At 36.3% G+C, this 21,319-nt stretch overlaps 1 protein-coding gene across 3 annotated transcripts in view; it reads left to right on the forward strand.

The window, feature by feature from the left end:
• Positions 1 to 949: 949 nt before the first annotated feature.
• LOC142333047 (uncharacterized) overlaps positions 950 to 21,319 on the forward strand; it is a 65,879-nt gene continuing 45,509 nt past the window's right edge. For 2 of the 3 annotated variants that reach the window (XM_075379850.1, XM_075379849.1), the window contains exons 1-5: positions 950 to 1,132; positions 3,301 to 3,363; positions 12,514 to 12,552; positions 17,084 to 17,131; positions 18,924 to 18,962. In XM_075379850.1, coding sequence (XP_075235965.1) covers positions 1,068 to 1,132; positions 3,301 to 3,363; positions 12,514 to 12,552; positions 17,084 to 17,131; positions 18,924 to 18,962 — 254 coding nt within the window. In that variant the 5' untranslated portion in view covers positions 950 to 1,067. The remainder of the gene's footprint in view (positions 1,133 to 3,300; positions 3,364 to 12,513; positions 12,553 to 17,083; positions 17,132 to 18,923; positions 18,963 to 21,319) is intronic. The other variant, XM_075379848.1, reaches the window with a different exon arrangement.

Raw genomic sequence — 21,319 nt, forward strand, 5'->3', positions numbered from 1 at the left:
CTGTAAGGACTGATAAATGTTTTATGATGTACGCTGTTTATTTTCTGATTTACTGAAGAAAAGTAATTTTTCCTAGCCATTGAAAAAGTTGATATAACCGTTAAAGAAGCTTGTACTCGATTAACATTTATCAATTATACTATCCATTCTGATTACATGTGCTTTGTGGAAATATCATCCTGGAAGTTTCATGTTCGGTTGGAAAACAAGTCTTTCTTCCTGTAAGGCTTAATGGCTAGAGCCGTTTTGCTGGTCGATATAAAAATTCCTGTATGAATTCGCCTTTATCAAATATAATAGATAAAGTTAAAAAAATCTCAGCTCTTCCAAGATCGCAAGTAGAATTTTATTCCGATCCTTACTAACGGTCTACAGGTACTGAATTTTGTAAAAGTTAATGCGGTAAAAAGATGGATTGGTAATTGAAAATAGGTTGAGCCATATAACGAAGAGAGTTCGTCGCAGTGTAATTTTAATTTTATAACTTTTTGATTTTTATTACAATAGGCTTAACCAGTTGGTTAAAGTGAGAATGAGTGTAACGGTGCACTCTTGAGTAGCACCGAGAAAATCATGTATACCGTCTCTTACTTTTTTTATTTTCCCAATTCAGTTTAATTTAAATTAAATAATCACTAATTAATTTTCAAATGATAGAGTTCAGAGATTCAAGTACCAATAATAGGTTTTTTCATACTTCCATTTCTATAAAACACGTTTTGTAAAATAATTAACGTACGTACGTATTATTAATTAATAATTAATAATTAACATGGTGACGCGTGAGTATATATATATATATATATATATATATATATATATATATATATATATATATATATATATATATATATGTATATATATATATCTGTTCTATAAATAAGCGTCTTATTCAATCCTAGCTCATCTATGACGTCAAAATATGAGAACATATATAAGCATGCATACTGTACGAATTGAGCATCGATATCTTGGATACCATAAGAATCCATCTTGTATTAGAATACATCAGATCATAAAATTGCTACAATTATTCACATTCTGTAAAAAATATAAAAGTTTAAAATATGTATTTCGTAATCTACGTTACGAGCTTTTTTATCTTCAGTGCGATGAATGTTGGTGTAAGAGGGTAAGTATTTTGTATGTGTGTGTGTGTTTGTGCGTGCGTATTGAACCATTAAGCTGTAAATATTCTTATAAGAAGTTTTAAAAAATGGTTTTAAAGAATAATTTCATTGTAGATACCAGTACCGTGTATTTTCCTTAATCAAAAAAGGATACCTCCCTAAATCAGAGTGGTCAAGATTTAGGAAAAAGATTGTTTAGGTCTGATGCAATTGAAATTAGGAAAATCTTAATGGCTGTTATATGGTAGTCAAAGAAAATTAAGATTTAAAAAGCAAAAGTTATTATAAAAAGAAATTTCTTCAAAAAATAATTTTTTTTTAATTTTAATTTGAATTGCAACTTTTTTCGATTTGGCACCAATGTTAAATTCTTATTTGGCTCTCACTTAAAAAAAAAAAAATATGAAATTTAAAGCACAATTAAAAAAAGTATTATAAATACTTTTTTATGGACATTCGAAAAAAAATTTTTTTTTGAATGGTCCGTTTGAAATCGGTTTAATTTAATTAAAATATTTTATTAAATTCATATTTCTTATTTATTTTTTATTTAAAATGTGACTAGCCCTGCAAAAAATATAAAAAAATTCCTACCCATGAAACTAGAAGGCAATAATTTTTACGTTCCAGCTTTTATCGTAAATAACGGAGGGAAAATAATTTTTTTGATAAAAAAAATATTTCCTCCGTTTTTACTTTTATGCGAATCCAAAATTACTGAAATGACGGTTACAAAATTTTTTTGGTGTGAATATCTATCTGTTTGTTGGCAAAGTTACAACTAATGTTTCATGTACAGTTTAATCTATGATAATCATATTATCGTAATTTATAGATGAGATGCTGTAGTAGAAGAATTTTTAATTTAGTACGTTAGTAATAGAATATCGATTGAGTGAGAAGAAAATCATTCAATGTGTTTTTTATCTCAATACATATCAGATTTATTTAAGTTTGTTTTAGGTAGATTTCATCAGAAAGCTACCTATTGTAATGGGTACCATGATTCGATTTCCGGAAAATTTCGACATCTTCGCGTTTCACATCCCCTAGATCCAAAAACCACCATCAGTCCAGAAGTTTATATATGTATATATTTCACTTTCGTGTGGACACGATAACTGCCGTAATTTTCCGCCAATCACTTTCAAATTGTTCTCTAAAAATAACTCGACCCAAAATCTCGGGTGAGTTCGTTAACGGCCAAAATCGGACCATAGGGGTGGAAATGGGGTGGCTTTTTCAAAATAACAAAACATCGCTATAATTTTCTTATTAAGTAGAATATCGAATTCGTTTAAAGCTCCTACTATTCTTTGGATAAGGGCCTAAATTTTATCTAAGCAAAGTTTTTTGATATAACTAACCATTGGCCGACGAGGTGGAAAAAATAGGTTTCCGAAGACAAAAAGAAATCATACCTCCCGTAATAGGCACAGTATCAGATCGGTTTTTATCCTCTAAACATTACCTAAAACCGTTAACTGATAAAAATGTAATAAGATCAATCCTTACGGCAAGGGATGATCAAAACAAAAAAAAAAAAAAAAACAGAAAAAACAAAATATCACTATAACGTTCTTATTAAGTAAAATATAGAATTCGTTTAAAGTTCCCAATACTCTTTGGATAAGAGCCTAAAACTTATATAAGGAATGGTTTTTGATATCACCAACCATTGGCTTAGGCGGTGGAAAAAATGTGGTTTCGGAAACAAACAAAATCGTATCTCTCTTAATAGGCACAGTATCGGTTTAAAGTGGCCATTAGTCCTCTAAACATTAACTAAAACTTTTGTCTGAAACAATTTTTGATATGACCATCTTTTACGGCAAGGGATGACCAAAATCCAAGGGGGGAGAGCATTAACCGTATGACTCCCCCCACGGCGAGTTCAATCGCCACGCTGTATTTCCTGCCTCCCTCTGAGGCACACAAAGAAGGCGCACTTCACCATAATCTATAAGTTCCTTATGTAAGGAACTATAGTTCCTTACGTAAGTTTACGTAAGGATGTACAAGTTCCTTACATAATCTATAGTTCCTTACGTATTATTTATCTTAATCCGAGTGGCTGGTTTTTTTATGACAGCGTAAATCTAAATTAATAAATAATACGTAGCAAGTAACGATTTCAAAAAAATAATACATTTACTTGTTTTAATTTCAGGTATTCTACATTTGAGGTTGATAAATACGTTCATCATAAAAAATATCCAAAACTTAAAGCGAGGTATTTATATAATAAATATATGAGTATATATATATATATATATATATATATATATATATATATATATATATATATATTTGTTCATTATGTTATCTATATTTTTATAAATTATTTAATAAATTATGGCATCAGCACTAAAGCTTGTAATCGAATAATACTTTTTTAATTTCGAGGTATGGTGGTCGTGTGCGATTAAAATGTAAAAATATTTGCACGGTATGTTTATAAAATAGATTTCCATTAAACAACTTGTAATATTAGTACGTATGCTTATTTCCAGTTTACTTAATTTAATGAAGATGTTGATTTAAATAGTATTAACGAATTATTTATTTAAAATATTAATAGTAAATTAATATTACAAGTATAAAAATTTTCATCTTATTAAACAGCTTTGAATTTTTACAAAAATGGATAGTTGATAGAAACATTAAGTTGACACAGATTAAATTAGTTGGACATCTTGATGATCCAAAAAGTTGCTTGCAAAATATGCATGAAAGAAAACTGTTTGCAAGAAATTCAAAAGTGGAAATTACGTGCCTTCATCAAATTAAGGAAGGAAACAAAAATAATGCTTAAAGAGCCCTTTATTCTGACCAAGATCCTGATTCCTTTACCATGAACAGATGATTACTAGAATCCAAGAATTTATCTTATTATTTTAATTCTTAAGTTTTCCTTCTGATAACTAAATCAGCTGTTCTTTGAGATAGTCGTATGTTTATGTATTCTACCTAAAATTTATTTCTCTGTTATATTGAGTTATGTTCTGTTTTGTTTTATAAATGCGGTTGCATTTTGGAAGTTAATTGTCATTAGGTATAAGTTTAATTATTATTATTTTTTTCTTCTCTCCAATTTTAATCTTGGAGGATCATTTCGATCCAGCGCCCCGTTGCTAAGGAGTGTTCATTGTTTGTTTACTTTTTTGCGTACTTCTTTGTTTACTTTTTATGGTTTCTAGTTTCGTTTATGCATATGTACGCTTAGTTCTTGCACGATATGGATCAGCTGCCTTCGGAAGATGTGGTAGACGAGAGGTCATGTGATATTGTAGGTTGTCGTGTACCGTCAAGGAAACGTGATCCACTACCGTCGTTGGATAGGGGCCCGAGGAGGGCTGCGCGCAGGAAACTTATTAGAGACGACTTGGCGAACAATCTGTCAGGAGCGTCGAGTGTTAACGAGAGTGTAACCATGGAGTCCCAGACTACCTGAATAGGTTTAGTGGCCTTCCACTAGAGGATACGGAAGTTGTGAACCAAGCCTCCTCCGATTGTGCTTTACGGAATAAACGACGTGCTGAAATTGTACGAGCTGCCGGAAGCGACCGTGTGCAAGAGTGTTTACAGCAATCGACTGGTTGGAGATAAGCAGCTGAGAATAATTTCTAGGGACATTGAGGCGTACAAGAAGATTATACATGTTGTTCGAGAGCACGGTCTGATAGGTCATACTTTGACAAGGAAGGATCAACGAGCCTTTCGTGTTGTAATACCTGCACCACACTATTCCACTGGAGATGATAAAGGACAAAATTGAAGCCCACGGGCATCGGGTGAAGATAAATGCACGCCACAGGATAACTAAGGAGCCCACACAGACTTTCTTCGTGAACCTGGAGCCACAGGAAAACAATAAGGCCATTTTTGAATTGGATTACATTGCCAATTGCAGTATCATTCAAAACTCTACGGAAGCCTACAGGTCTCGTGCAATGCATGAGGTGTCAGCAATATGGGCACACTAAGAAAAACTGTATGAGGCCTTTCCGCTGCGTGAAATGTGGTGAGGACCATCGGACAGCTGACTGTCCCAGAAAGGACTGGAGCACTCCTGCAACCTGCACCTTGTGTCAGTCCGTAGATTATATCAAGAGATATTGGAGAGGAAGCCTAGGCGGAAGGCGAATTAGAACTCGCAACTTGCTCCAAAAATCGAACCCGCTACCGCAAGGTGGCCGGCCCCGCGCTTGATGATTAGAACTTCCCTTCGTTGGGTGTGGGGTGCCGAAGACAGTCAACCCGGAGCCTTAATTTCTCCATAAAATGTATGCTGCGGCAGCTGGGCGTGCTAGTGAGGGCAGTGTGGACAATATGGACAGGCTTTCATCAAATATAGATTTCCTGGTTCAACAGGTTGGGAGTCTGATAGCCTTGCTCACCCAGGTGCTCTCTAAAATCTGTTGATATCCAGATTTCTACGAATCGCTGCATGGAACATTAACATCCTACTTTCTATGGGTGAGGAGCTAGGGGTTATGGAAATTTCCAATTCCCTGGACTTCATTTTGATATCGGTAACGCACTTTACTGACCGGAACTACCTCAGGCTTCAAGGTTACTCTGTGTATGTGACGAATCAACCAGATCGAAGGGCCCATGGAGGAACCGCGATTCTGATTCGGAGTTCTCTGCGGCATAATCAACTTCCGGGCTTCTGCACTAACCAGATTCAGGCAACCACTGTTAAAATTACAGAGTGGTTGGGGTCTATTAGGCTGTCCGCTGTGTACTGCTCTCCGTGGCATACTGTAACTGATGAGTTATTTTCTGATTTCTTTGCGACTCTGGTTCTAGATTTATTGCCGGAGGAGACTGGAACGCGAAAGACCCATTCTGGGGTTCCCGGTTGACTACCAGCAGGGGTAGATCGTTGAAGAGGTGTGTTCAAAATCTGCGCCTGGACGTGGTATCGGGTTTCCAGCTGACATGCTGGCCTACGGACTTGACGAAGATCCCGGATTTGCTTGACTTTTTTGTCACCTCGAGTATATGATCTGCATACACTCTGTTGGAGAACAACTATGATTCATCGTCGGACCACTCGCCCGTTATTTACGCGATTACTTTTTGACGTCGGTCATGCAGGAGGAAGCATGGCGGTCTACACCTGATGATTTTCACTCAGCCAGAGACAATACCTATCCGAGGGAAGTGACAGAACTAATTGTCTCGAAGCGGCGTCTTCGGCGGAATTGGCAGGTCATTTACGAGCTTTTAACTTTTGACTCCTTGAGTGGGCTGAAGAACAGAGGGTCCATTCGGGGAAGATTTAGTTGGACGCTCCCCTTGTCTTGTTTCAGGTGTTAGTTTCGTACAAGCTGTGATCGTAGTGCCTTGCGACACAGCTGGTGTATTTTAATAAGCTCGTCCATCGATGGAGCAACCCGGGGGAGGTTGTTTGGAGGATTAGGTCGGATTAGCCAAGGATCTGGTCTTCGGTTACCCCTTCATGCCAAGCAGGTCACTCAGTAGGTCGCCGTCGCGGTCCCGGTCTTCCGCGAAGGAAGTCACGGAAGCCCCTCGGGTAGTAGAGCGCCCGAATGAAGTGGCATTGCAGCAAAACCTGCGCGATACCTCTGTTTCGAGCGGTGCGGAGAAGGCGAAAGCTGGATCCGTGCAGCGAGGGCATGGTACTGGGGGGGAGACGCCAAGTCCGAAGGACGCTTCCCAACGAAGTCAGGGAAGGCTGAAAGCAGTGGCGCCGATTCTGCTCCTGGACGCGAGGTTTCTGGGGGGAAGCCTGTTATAAGGCAGGTGACCTCTGGAACTGAGGGTCGAGGAAATGAGGGCCGAATGGGCCAAGATTTCCTTAAAGAAGGAGTTCAGAGTAGCTCTAGAGTTACGCCAGTTGGTCGACTCGTGTTTGAGTGAATGTGGTTTATTGGTTTCAGCTCTGGCTATGAAATGTGAAGGCCTCCAGGGTGCGAACTTTGCATTAGATTCAGTCGTTAGTGAACTATCAGGCAAGGTTTATCAGGTGGTGGAGGGAGTCCGGAGCTTTAAGCCGGTAACATGTTAGTCTTTGGGCGAACTCCAAAGGTCTATTAATAGGGTGGAAGAGAAGGTTAAAAAGCCTGTCTCCTTTGCCTCACTAACGGCCGCGCCTGCGCCTAAGCGGGTTGGTCCGCCGCCACCGGCAATCAAAATTAAGGGGGCCACTGATAAGGTAGTGCCGATAAAGCCTGATCAGGGGGCTTCGTCAGCGATGAAGGGCTTCGTCAGCCTCTGATATTGCTTACCAGATTCAGGTCGCTATAACATAAGGGGCTTGGATCGATCGGGGGGGGGTCGCGTCTGTGGAACGCAGACGGAGGCCCGGTAAGAAATGGTGGTCCTCTGACCTTAGAGGGAGGTCCGCGCGGATAAGGTACCAGCGCTGCCCCCTAACGGGGACCATCGTTACGTGTGCGCTGAGCGTCTTCGGATCTACTGGTGTGCCCGAAATGAAAACGTTCACGCCATCAAGGAAGCCAAACTCAGGTTCTGGCAGGACTCAATGCGCGAGTTGCAACGCAATCCCTGGCAGATCGCAAAGACTTGTTACAAGCCAAAGCTATTGCACGTGTTGTCCAGTGTTCGGTGCGGGTTTGGTGGTCGTGAGATACACATTAACATCTGTGGTGACTTACCGGGCATTCCTGGATACTCTGTTTCCAGATACTCCGGATGGTGAAGCGGAAATCGGCGTTAGGGCGTGTGAAACACCATTCCCCGCCGTTCGGAATGTAGATATAGAACGAGTGGTTTCTCGAATGGCATTGAAGAAAGTACCGAGGATTGACCAACTTGACCCGGATATACTTTACCATCTGCTGCCTGTCATAAGAGAGTCGCTTGGCAGACTATTCTCAAGGTGCCTGAACTGGGGTTCCTTTCCAGCTTGCTGGAAGATGGCTTTGATGAGGGTGCTCTTAAAATCTGGAAAGGATCCTGGTGAAGTCAGTAGTTATCGACCTATCAGCCTCTTGCCGGTTCTCGGCAAGTTGCTGGAAAGGCTGGTTGTGGAACGGCTCTGGGAAAACATCGATATGAACTCTTTTCTAAATCGAGGCCAATATGGCTTCATGAAAGGGGTTGGTACCGAGGATTGCATCTTAAATGCTCTTGCCAAGGTGGAAAGCGCCGACTGCAAATACGTTTTGGCAATTTTTATGACATAGAGGCAGCATTTCCTTCCTTGTATTGGAGTTCTATCCTCTATGAATTGGAACGCCGCAATGTCCCCGAAGCCCTGCAGGCCGTTGTAAGAGACTATTTGTCGAATCGCTCGGCTTTGTTTAAGGATGCGCACATAGTTGTGGAAAAGTCCGTCACCAGGGGAAACCCGCAGGATTCCATTCTCGGTCCTCTGCTGAGGAACCTGGTTTTTGATGGATTTCTGGGGTTGACATTCCCAGAAGGGGTCACGGCCCAGGCTTTCACCGATGACTGTCTCGTTTTGGTTCGTGGTAATTCACGACCGCAACTAGAGAATAGGGCGCAGGCGGCCTTGTCAACCGCCGAGGGCTGGATGGACCTGCAAAATTTAAAGATTTCTGTGCCCAAGACGAAGTTCATGCTTCTCAAGGGTGCAGACAAATTATCAAGCAGTCGTAACACCACATTAAGTATAAAGGCTGAGTAATCAGCCGAGTAAGGGTTCATAAGTACCTAGTTGTTTTGTTTGATGAAAATTGCTTTTTATTAACCACATTAGACAAGTTGCGACGGACGCTGTTTCAGTGATGCACAAGCTTAGAAGGATTGCTCGAAAGGATTACGGGCTGTCGGGCCGTCAAATGTACGTGGTATACCGAGGCGTCTTTGACAGTATGATAGCATACGCGGCGCCAATTTGGGCGCAGAAGTTGGAGAGAAATAGAGCACTGCTTCAAAATTTAAAGAGTGCCCAGCGCAGAACCATGATAGTATGCACTGGTGTTTTTAAAACAACCTCGTACCAGGCTACCACCGTATTGGGAAAGACTCTCCCAATCGATTAAGTGGTGAAAGTTAAAGCAGCCATGTGGAAGTTGCGAAGAGGTCGGGAGGCCGAGGCATTTGGGATGCGGTTTCAAGTCGGGCCAGAACCGGAGCGGAACGGTGATCACAATGCACCGGAGCTAAATTTCGTTCAGTTGCCCATCTCCCGTCTGCGGAAGAGGCTATGGAGCCTCGCGGTGGAGGCATGGCAGCTTGAATGGCACACCACAACTAAGGAAACTTGGAACTTGTATAGGTTTATACAGGATTTGGAGGGATGGTATGCCTCGAATTAATTTTTAAGGTCAGTGGGTGCCCAGGTGCTCACCAACCATGTAGATTTAAAACAATCTGTTTTGGTTTCGCCTAGCGGCTGATGAGTTGTGTGTCTGCGGGGGGGTCCAGTCGAATGTGCATATGATGCTCGACTGCCCCGCTCTTGGGGGAGGGGGGCAGAGACCAAGCCACCCTGAAACTTAGGGGTCGGGGGAAACTTGGGTGCTCACAAACGGCGAGTCAATGTGGTGACAGCCGCATTGTTGGACCGTGTGGGAGTTCCTCGATTGTGTTGCGATGTTCAACAGTCATCGTTAGCTTTAAGGGTTACTTATAAATGTTATACGGATTCCTATTGTGCTGCCGTGGGAAGCCTTTCTTGAGATAATGGCTGGCCGCCAGCCAGATAAAAGCTCCAAGCGTTTTAAATGGTGGACAGGTACTGGCTGGCGTACAGCGACTGAGCCCTGACGGCCTGAATTGCTGTATTTTATATTATTAACTGTATTTGTTTTATTAGTAGCAAGGGATGCGCCTACCCGATTTAGTTTAAGTTTTGACAGGTGAGCGGCTGGGACACACAAGCGGGTAGTGAATAGCATCCTGCTTAATCCGCTCACGCTGATAGGTAGCTCACTAGGAGCTTTTAGGTATTAGGGTCGCTAAACCGTTTTTAGGGGTACAATAGCCGTTTCTTGGCACTGACATTTGGTCTATGCTGTAGGGAGACTGAATGGTGTGGTGGCGGGAGAAATGCCAGTTAACCAAATTACAGACCAATTAGCCTATTACCGATCTTATCTAAATTGTTTGAGAAGCTACTACTGCACAGGCTTTGGCCAGTGTTGGAGAGTAAGAGGATAATTCCGGACCATCAGTTTGGGTTCAGGTGTGGCCATTCCACAATCGAACAATCCCATACAGTCATCAGAGTAATCAGCATATGTCTAGAGGAGCAGAAATTCTGGTCGGCGGGGTTCTTAGACATCCAATAGGCCTTTGATAAGGTATGGATACCTGGCTTACTCTAAAAGTTAAAGCTACAACTTCCTCAACCCTACTTCCTAGTCTTGCGGAATTATCTTGAGGGGCGTTTTTCTCAGATGAAATGTAATGATGAATTTTCAAGGTTCTTTGAGATTGCGTCGGGTGTCCCTATGGGCTCTGGGCTGGGTCCTGTGTTGTATTCCATATTCGCTGCGGACATTCCGGTCCTGGATGATCACATCTTTGCCACGTTCGCCGATGACACTGCTATCCTGGCTGTTAACGAAAACCCTGGCCTCCTAGCCTACAAATACAGAACCTAAAATGGCGCTAGATCGTGTCTGCGTGTGGCAGAAGGAGGTTCAAGGTTAAGTCGAGGCACGTCACATTTGCCAAGCGGAAAGGTGACTGTCCCGGTGTGTACCTCGATGGTGTTTTGATCCCGCAAACGGAGACTGTGCGGTATCTGGGACTTCATCTGGATCGGCGTTTGACCTGGAAGTGTCATGTGAGGATGAAGAGGAAACAGCTGAACGCAAGGTACAAGGAACTTCATTGGCTGCTACGGAGGAACTCAGACCTCAGGAGCAAAAAAAAAGTTTCCTTCTATTTTACTTGAATTTTCTTTAAATTTTTTTAAAAATATCTGTATATCATTATAGCATATTATATCACATTAATGTATACACACATATCATACTTAATCTTGCATGCTATTAGAGTATCTCATGTTATACTTCGAGTTGAGTATCATGCTACAGTATTTCATTAGTAAAACATTGAAATGACGAAAAAAGTAATTTAAAGTCATTTTTTACAATATTATTATTAAATAATAAATTAATTAATAAAAAAAAATTATGTTATTTTAATGTCAATTATCAGCTGATTGTCAGTTTATTTTTTATTTTTTTTAAATAATTCTTTTAGTGTCACCAGATTTCCAAATCATACTAAAGAAAGCTTAAACATTAGTTAGTTCGTCAGTAACAAATAAGTTTTTATCTTTTAGTTTCCGGAACCACCGTAAGGTATTACTTTATGAATGAAGATGATATGTGTGAATGTAAAAATGAAGTGTAGTCTTGTACAGTCTAGGTCGATCGTTCCTGAGATGTGTGGTTAATTGAAGCCCAACCATCAAAGAACAAATGTTTAAATTCGTGTAAAAGTAACTGCCTTTTTTAGCCCACCTAGTGGGCCTAGTGGGTCTAGTAGTTAACTCGTCAACGAGTTAACCACTAGACCCACTAAATCAGCTGATTTCGAAGTCGAGTGTTCTAAGGTTCAAATACTATTAAAGGCAGTAACTTCTAATTACGGATTTGAATACTAGATCGTGGAAACCGGTGTTCTATGGTGGTAATTTCCGTAGGGAGAGGAAAATGTTCTGTCAACCGCCGCCAGGCCCGCTTTGACGAGAGTACGGGGCTCCACCCACTAAAAACCTCCCCTTCTACTCGCGCAGGGGACAGACCTAATCCACATGGTATGTAGACAGCCCCTGCACAATCACCCGGGCGCTATTTTCACCGAATTAGAATAACCAGAGCGACATTCCCAGGGAATCATCGGCGAACGACGACTCCGAGGAGCTCCCGCCGCCCACCACCAAAAGGATTGGCCGCCCACAGTCGTTCGGCATCGGTCGCTCCGCCTCAGGTCAACTGCAGATTTCCAGCCTTGTTTTTCTTATCGCTGTTGATCCAAATTATAAAATAAGAGAGAAAATCAACCTCGTGAAGAGTTTGTTAATATCAGTTCCAAAAATAAATGGAAGGTTATGTAATTACACTAGCGCGCGCATTATTTTATATTTTCTTTTTATCACGTTTTATATTTTTGTAGTTTGACTTGAATTTTAAAGTACAAAGGATCTTAATTTATTACAAAAGAACCCAGTAATAATTTCATCATATAGAGGCAGCAACGTAACTAAAGTTTTATTTTAACAACAAAAATTCCTTCTTCTTTTTGAAGGAGATCGAAGGTGATTTAAAAATAGCAGAAATATGTTTTATTGTTGTTCTTATTTTGTAAGTAATCATTTAAGGTACCATTTATATATTAAAACATCTTTGTTTAAATCATTATGCCGATCAGTATTAATTAATTAAATATTCACTTTTTATCACAGTTGTAAATCATTTGGAAACACTGAAGATACATTATCAGGGTAAGTATTAAATCACAAATAGTTAATTTTATTTACTTTTTAAACACGCGCCACAAATAATATTTTTTTAAATCTATTATTTACTTAACAAAGTTTTAACGGTATAGATACTGGGCTTATCGCGTTTAAAAGTGAAATACATCTCTGTAAAGAAATGATAGTACGTCAAATTTACCGTGAATAACCATCAGCTTAAAATTAACCGCATAAATAACAGAACAATTTGAACCACCTCTTCTTAAATCTCAATATCTTAGCTTCATCTTTTTATTCATTTTCCTGCAAACTGAAACCAAATATTACTTATTTTAAAACTATTTAAATTTGATAAGCTGCCGTAACTTTGTCATCATTTATAATATTTTAAAGTAAATTTAATAAATTTCTCCTCTGAAAATTTTACTCCCTAAAAAATTAATCTATTTCGGACTAAAATTTTTAAAACGCGTTCATAGATAACGGTTATTATTTCTCTCAACTATCTTTAATTGATTTACCTCATTGCTGAAAAAGTAAATGTATTCTGAACGATTCCGCAACATATAGCTCGAATTAGAGAAACGATCCAGAAATAACAGTCGTTTAAAAATATAGAGTTGAACAGAGTCTACTACGCTGTGTAATTAGAGATTCATATTTCAGGAGAATATATTAGAGTAGGGATGTCAACAGCCTCAAGTAGGTGCTTCCTCCAAAGCCAGAATAGTGTTTACCTTTTCCCATTACCGTTAAAGTTTCACCGATTACTGGTTTTGTTTTACTGATAAATACTTTACATATTTTAGTAAAGCGGTTTGGCTTATTAGACTGTACATCCTGACCCGTAAGGGGAAGATTCTGCCACGTGAAGATTCCGGTCGCCACGACACCCCCTTCGTGCCAAGTCCTGATAAGCTTTACCAGATGTCATCTTATGGAGCCACAGACTGATGGACGTCTCTCAGTCATCATCTTAGTTTTTATCAGAATGCCACCGATGCAAATGCCACGAATGACATTTCCATCGGTGTAAACACTATAAAATATACGTAACGAAAAACAAATAACAAAAATACTCATATGATATAAACCTAGTAAAACAAATTAAAAGTTTTGAGCTAAATTCCCTACAACAAAAGAAAATTAAATAAACAACACCGCAAATTAACAAAAAAAAAAAAAAAAAAAAACAATTAACACCAAACAAAACTTCAAAAACGCCTATCATTGCAACTAAAACGCCCTAGAGACCCTACCTACCCGTGTTACACGAACTATACGCCCTCCCAAACTCACTGAATAACAAAATATTTCATAAAACTCTCTATTACAATCCATTTGTCCCAGCTTTTCCAACTGACAGTCAAATCCAAGTAAGATCCAATCTCCGACCTGCCTCATAACCTCTAATCGTCTTTCCTCATAACGTAGACAGATATACAAAACGTAAAAAATATTGTCCATTATACCACAACTCGGACACAGATCCGAATCAGCCAAGCCGAAACGAGCCAATTTATTCGTAAAGCAACTTAATGGCATATTTATTTGAGACGCCCAAGAGGCGCCCCGTAAACTCCTCACATAAGAAGAGACCATGAGAGACTAATGGACGTATAACGTCCATTAGTTGTTTCATCCCATCTCTTCCCTCCAGCAATCACCAGAACAGCCTCACGAGAGATAGTATGATAACCCATGTTACTGTGAACAGCAAGAGACGCTAGGCCCTCAGTAAAATAGCCATATAAATGTTGTATTTTAGTCTATCCACCCGTACAGTTGCGGCATACTACACAATTGCCTTACACACACCTTTATAAAGGATACACATGGTTCTAAAATTTAAATCCCGAACCGGACTTATCACACGTCGAATACACTTCAACAAATCTTCTTCGCGACTTATTGTAAATGCTCCTTGAATCGAAAATTTTCGTCAAGGATTACCTTGAGGTACCTCTGAACCTGAGCATAACGGATTCGGTGGCCTGACATAGATATACGCATTCGTCGCCAAATCATTGTGGTTTTATCCGGGGTGAATGCCATCTTATGCTGATGGCCTCACAGTTCAGTATCCTACAGGCCTGAGAGCCCTAAGTCAAACTCGTTCGGCGTGCATCCTTCGACCAGCAGTATCCCGTCATCGGAATTAACGATAATGCGACAACCGCCGGCAACCTCAGCCGCATCACAGTATTAAACTCTACAACCCATAACAAAGGCCCCAATACACTGCCTTCAAGTCAACCCTTAGACAGTGTCTTTACTATGTCGTGGCCAGTATCACAAAGCGGAACTTCATGATGACTGAAATAAATATGCATTACCTGCATTTTACTCCAAGAACATCCACGTCTCTGTAACTGATATAAAGCAGAGGGCCACCACAATTTGTTAAATGCACCAGATATGTCCAGGAAAATCCTCAAGACATACCCTGCACAACTACTCCTCACAATATTCATGATTTTTAGGATAGCATCCTCTGTCCCTTTACTAGGACGAAAACCATATTGATCATCCATCAATAACTGTTGCAACATCTTCCTATCATTTATGCACAAACATATTATCTTCACAAAGACTTAACTGGTAGCAACATCAAGGGCCTGTATGAGGAACTAAAGTAGGTGGATTCTTTTCGCTACCCTTAGATAAAAGCTTAACTATTTCCTTCCTCCAATAAATTGGAAAATGACCAATAAAAAGCATTTTATTAAAAACCCTAGTAAAAACATGAACACTAACATTTATTGAGAGAATAAGAAGTTCCACTGTTATTCCATCAAAACCTGGATTTTTGCCTCTACCAAAGCTACAAATTACAATATGCACCTCAGCTCAGTAACTTCTGAAGACAAAAATTCCACATGATGAGAAGCAACATCATTCCGAACACAAGAATGATATGCAGTCTCAACCTCTGAATCAATTTGGCACCAAATCATTCAGTAGCGATATATTTAAAACGTAATTTAAAGGTTTTTTTTTACAAGAAGAATATTGCTCTGTCAATGAATTTCTAAATACTAATTAAACATTTAAGATTTTTAAAAAGACCCTTAATTTTCTCATCTCAGTATAAAATATACATAAATATGTGTTCAAATAATTCTAATTGTGATTTTATAGTTATTTTATATATTTAGAATCTCACCTATGTAATTTAACATTATTTCATTTGTTTATATTTTAAATAATTAATTTCGACTTTAAGTATATACATTTTCATTTAAAAATTAATTTTTATTTTGTGATGCGGTTCTAATGAAGGTTTTATCACTGCTTTCCTTAATCCACCCAGACAAATGTTGGGTCAGTTCCTTTTGTATTCATGGAATAACACAATTATCTGTTCTTGATCTACATATGTGTACATAATAATGTTATATATGAAACGATCAGATTTAAGAATCGACAATTTATAAATGTAATATTAAAATAAGTTTAGTTCTTCTTGTGCCTGTACTATCTATTTCCCTCAGAATAAGTATTAAAGTACTGTAATGTTCAAGGAATGTTATTTTTATAGACACAGCTGCTTTCAGGGATAAGTAAGACTTAACATAGAGTAAGAAGATCAGACTCTGTTGTCACTAGACTTCCTTACTAGACTTCTTAATAATAAAAAGTAATATTTTAATACAAAAATATTTTATTTTTATTTAAAAAATACTATTTTTCAAAATGAAGTCTACATTTACAGATTAATCAGAATATTATTATCGGTGATTTATAAATTTCTTCATTAAATTAGTAAAACTCACTTAGTAAAAAATCACATTTCACTTCTTATGATATTATACTTTCTAAAGGAAGTTAAAAAAGGAAAATCAGGTATTAACCTCTATACCTCTTCTAGCCTTTTAAATACTCCCTAAAGGAAAATTAATATTTTGCAATTTCCTAAATGTTAATTTTGAAAATCCATTTTACAATGAACAAAAAGGAAAAACCATGGGAAGTAAAATTTTTTTAAAATATTTTGCTTTTCAAGCTCAATATTCTACTTTCTACCTTGGAAACTGATTCAGTATTTCACATGGATTCACATATAATTTTTACTAATTTCTATGGAGATACTAAAGTAAGTTTGTAAGATTGCAAAATAATGATGTAGGACTGACATAATCTCTCGCAAAAAAAAATCCCATGCAAAAAACAAAAGACATTTGCTGATTATTTTAAATCAGTTTAATTTTACTTGAATGATGTCAAAATCTTATTTTGAAAAAACGTATTTAGCCTAATTAATTATTGATAATTGATGATGACTTCATTTTCATTATTGGTTAAGAGTTATGAGAGATGAAGTTTTAGAGCTTAATTTTTAATGAATTTGACTCTCCCCAGCAATTGCCCTGTAAGATATGTGAATACATTACTGCAGCTGTCTATTCTTAAATGCTACTGCATGATTTATGGATGTCATAATGTGTGTGTGTGTGTGTGTGTGTGTGTAAATAAAACCATGTTAAATGTAGATTATTGAACGTTAGCTTATACGATTAAATTCTTATTAATAATGATTGTCTATTAATTACAGTTATATATATCAAATTTATAAGAACATTATACCAACTTATTCTCTGGGGTGAGTATATATACTTAAACTAGTATTTACACTTTTCTAAAGTATTTTTTTAATCTTTTTTTAATTAATTTTTATAGTAAAAATAATTAATTAGGAATTTCATTAGTATATCTTTTCTTACAATGTTAAATGCCCAAGAGAATCAATCATTAAGCAATTGTGTTATATTGAACCGATAAAGTAAGATTCCAATATCAATAAGAACTTTCATGCTGTGATATTAAAAATGTATATGACCAAACATATCATCACAAAATCAGCCGCTGTTTGTTATCCACATAATCAACATATATAAGTAGGAATTATATATTAGCTTGCAAAAAGGGTAGTTTCATCTCTGATTTACATAAGACTAGAAAATCAAATCAAAGATGATCATAGTATTAATAATAATACAAGTGACAACAGACTGAAGTTAAAGGGCTTATTCATAAATGTCAACAAATGACTATTACAGAAATTTCTGAAAATTTTTAAGTGATGTGAGAGTAGAAAAAAGTTAATCAGTTCACTGGATTTTGCAACCTGAATGTAAAAAAAAAGATCTGTTACTGTTCTTATTATAATATGATAGTTTCTGCAGCAGAAAAGCATAGAGTCAGATCATCAACTCTGTATAATAACTTTCAATGAAATATAGTAGTGATATTTAAGCTCACCTCCATCACAGATAGAAAAAAATCACATTTTCATTTTTAAAAATAACAGTAACCATTTGGAATTCATGGGGAATATTCTACCTTGCCTTTCAAACTAAGAAATGTCACTCCTCAATAGTATGCCATGATTTTAAAAGATATAGTGAAACAGGGAATATATTCCAATAATAAAATCATCCCATTCACAGTTTGGTTTCCACCAGGACAATATTTGCCTTTAAATGCTGAAAAAATGAAAAAACTACAAGGGCTTGAGCAGCTGCACTACCCAAACTTCGTATTGTCCAGATTTACTACAACATAATTATAATCTCTTTGGCAAAATTAAGAAATTGTTGAACGAGGAACTCATTGATACTAAGTGAGGGCAAGTCAACAGTCATCAGAAAGAACTCTTCTTCTGGAATCAATAAGTTTCATGAGTACTGAATCATGTGTATTGTAGTCAAAGCAGGTTGCTCTGAAAATAAATGGTAGCTCACTTCATTTGGCTCATTAAATAAATTATAGCCTTGTAATTCTTTTTTACATTTAAATCTCTCCCTATTATTAGCGAGGATATGAGCTACCTTTTCCTCATGAACAAGTCAGCCCTAAGGGGAATTTTGTACTGCTACCAGATAAAACAGAATTTTTTTTGATGACATATTGCTGATATTTTGATGTTTTATTATGAATTCTATTGATTTTATGCAATCGCATGTTTTACACGATTTAAATATATTAAACAAAACAGCTTAAATTTTAAAGCAGGTACATTTTATCTTCTGGTAGGAGAGAAAATGCAAAAGTAATTCTATACTAATCCAGGAATATATATTCTTCAAACTATTCCAAGATCAATCTTAGTTCTGTTGCAAACGGTCCAAGTTTTGAATGGAGTTATAATAAATTGATTCAGTAGCAGAAAAAACATGGAAAACTAGAAGAAATGTTGAATAAAGAATTCTTTAGAAATAATTTTTTTTAAATTGTTACTGTTATGAGGAAAAATAATTGAACACAGAGCCTAAATAGTAACGGAATTTTCAAAAGATTTCTGCATTTTATTATTTTCATTTTTAGACTACTATTAACTTATTAATATAGCTTATTTTATAGCTTAATAAATAATATTTTTTTTTAATATTCAGGTCCATAATGGAAAAAAAAATTCAAAAACTAAAAAGCCAGTAAGTAGTCTTAACAATTTTAGTTAAAATTGACTTAAATATGATGTTTATTTCTTTTTTAAAGAATTATTTTTAAACAGGGGCAAACTGGTTACTTTCATTTTTATTCTCTCCCTTCTCTTTCATCTCATAAATAGTTCCTCTAAAATGCAGTTAACTTCAACTTCATTCAGTTACTCCTTTTCCGTTTCCTTCTATAATTTTACTTTAAAATTACTTCTTGTATACACTCAAAGAATAAAACTTAATGCATAATGTTCTCTTTTAATTGTATTATTAAACAAAGATTCCTTTCCTTTTCTTTTAAGACTTTTCCATTCCCTATTTTAACAATTTTTTATTCCTCTTTTTTTCTCTGTTACCTAATTTAAACAATTTATTATTTTTCTATCTCTTTTCTTTGGTTTAATTTTTTAAAGGTTGTATGGCTTGTTTGTTTATATACATTTTTTTTTTGTACTTTGGTTGCATTTTTTGTTTATAATTTTTTTTGTTACCTGTAACCTGTTACCTGTAATTACAAATATATTAAATTAATTTTCTTCTTTTTTTTTTTGAGATGATGGACATCGACTGCTTTGGTCATTTTGCCCTAATTGTTTTTGTTATTACAATTATTTTTTATATGTGTATAGGATAAATCTTTATAGTAAAAACTACAACTTATTTTCTGTGTATTAGTTAAAATAACATGAAAAACCAAAAAAAATTAACAAAAATTACTTTTAATTAATAAGATTGTTATGAAATTAAGTATACTACCAAACATATTTAAATAATTATTGCAGTACATTTTAACTGCTTAGCTAATGGATCCTTCAGAATTGGTTGTGTAAATAGTGAAGTGAATAAAATATTTATATCATACACTGTAATTTATTTAATTTTAAAAACATTTTATTTTAATAATTACTATTAGATATAATGTCCTGTGCAGACATCATTATATAGTATCAGCGCATTATATCTTCTTACTAGTAAATATTTAATATATAGTTTAAAACTTTAGTTAGGCTGCAAGACATGATACTTGTTTGATGAATCGTTCAAAACTTTAAGAAAAAAGATCAATACTTTCATTAATAATATAGTAAAAGAAATATAAAAAGAGATTATATGATCATAGAACTCTACAAAATAAAGAAGAAATATTATATGATTACTTGATTTCATGTCTGAATATACTACCCATTAAAAAATCAGATGATTTTTATAAATGTTTATTGATATAATGAAATATGAAATAATAAAATTTGATAACACTTGCATAGATAAATTTTGAATTGAATAAGTTTTTAAAGACAAATTATTTGGAAATAAATAGAAACTTGTACTGAATAAGTTCTTTGAATAAACAAACTCTCTGAATCAATAAATCTTTCATTGATTAAGTATGTAGAATGAGCAAATGAAGTAATAAGCAAATCACTTGAATAAGTAGATTTCCATGTTTAAAGAGATACTTTAGTTTTGTAAAAACCTTTGATATAAGTACTTGTTTAATTCTTTAAGTTTGCTAACAAACATAGTTTGTGTATTGGTCTAGGAAGTATTCCGAAAGACTATTTGACATCTCCAACGCATACTAAATTGCCTGATCCAGTAAATTTTTTTACCATTAACCAATGTTTCCACTGTAAAGGAGAAGTATTTTCATCTGATATTACTTCTAAGTTTCCTTCACAGATGCTACTTTTATGAGTTTTCCAGTTGTTGCAATTGATTTAAATAATCCTTTGACCAATAATTCCAAATGGATTAAATAGATTTTTTCATTAATTGCCAATGGCCTAAAGGATTATTGTTAATTTTAGTGAAATCAGTGTCAGCAATCGAAACCCACCGGGTTGGTCTAGTGGTTAACGCGTTTTCCCAGATCAGCTGATTTGGAAGTCGAGAGTTACAGCGTTCAAGTCCTAGTAAAGCCAGTTATTTTTACACGGATTTGAATACTAGATCGTGGATACCGGTGTTCTTTGGTGGTTGGGTTTCAATTAACCACACATCTCAGGAATAGTCGAACTGAGAATGTACAAAGACTACACACTTCATTTACACTCATACATATCATCCTCATTCCTCCTCTGAAGAATTATCTAAACGGTAGTTACCGGAGGCTAAACAGGAAAAAGAAAAAAAAAAAAAAAATGTCAGCAATCGAGGTGGGAGGAAATCCAATAAGAAGGTCTCCAAGTGTTAATGGTTGTGAATTCCTCGAATCAAAAGATACAAAATATAACAGGTGTGAATTTAACTAAATTTAAATTTGGTTAATTTAATTTTGGTTAATTTGGTAATACCCTTTCGGGTGTTTTAATTACAGGCAGGATGGCATAAAGACCGAGTTCTGGAGTGGG

The sequence above is a fragment of the Lycorma delicatula genome, chromosome 12, assembly GCF_047948215.1.
Source record: "Lycorma delicatula isolate Av1 chromosome 12, ASM4794821v1, whole genome shotgun sequence".
In the NCBI taxonomy this organism is placed as follows: domain Eukaryota; kingdom Metazoa; phylum Arthropoda; class Insecta; order Hemiptera; family Fulgoridae; genus Lycorma; species Lycorma delicatula.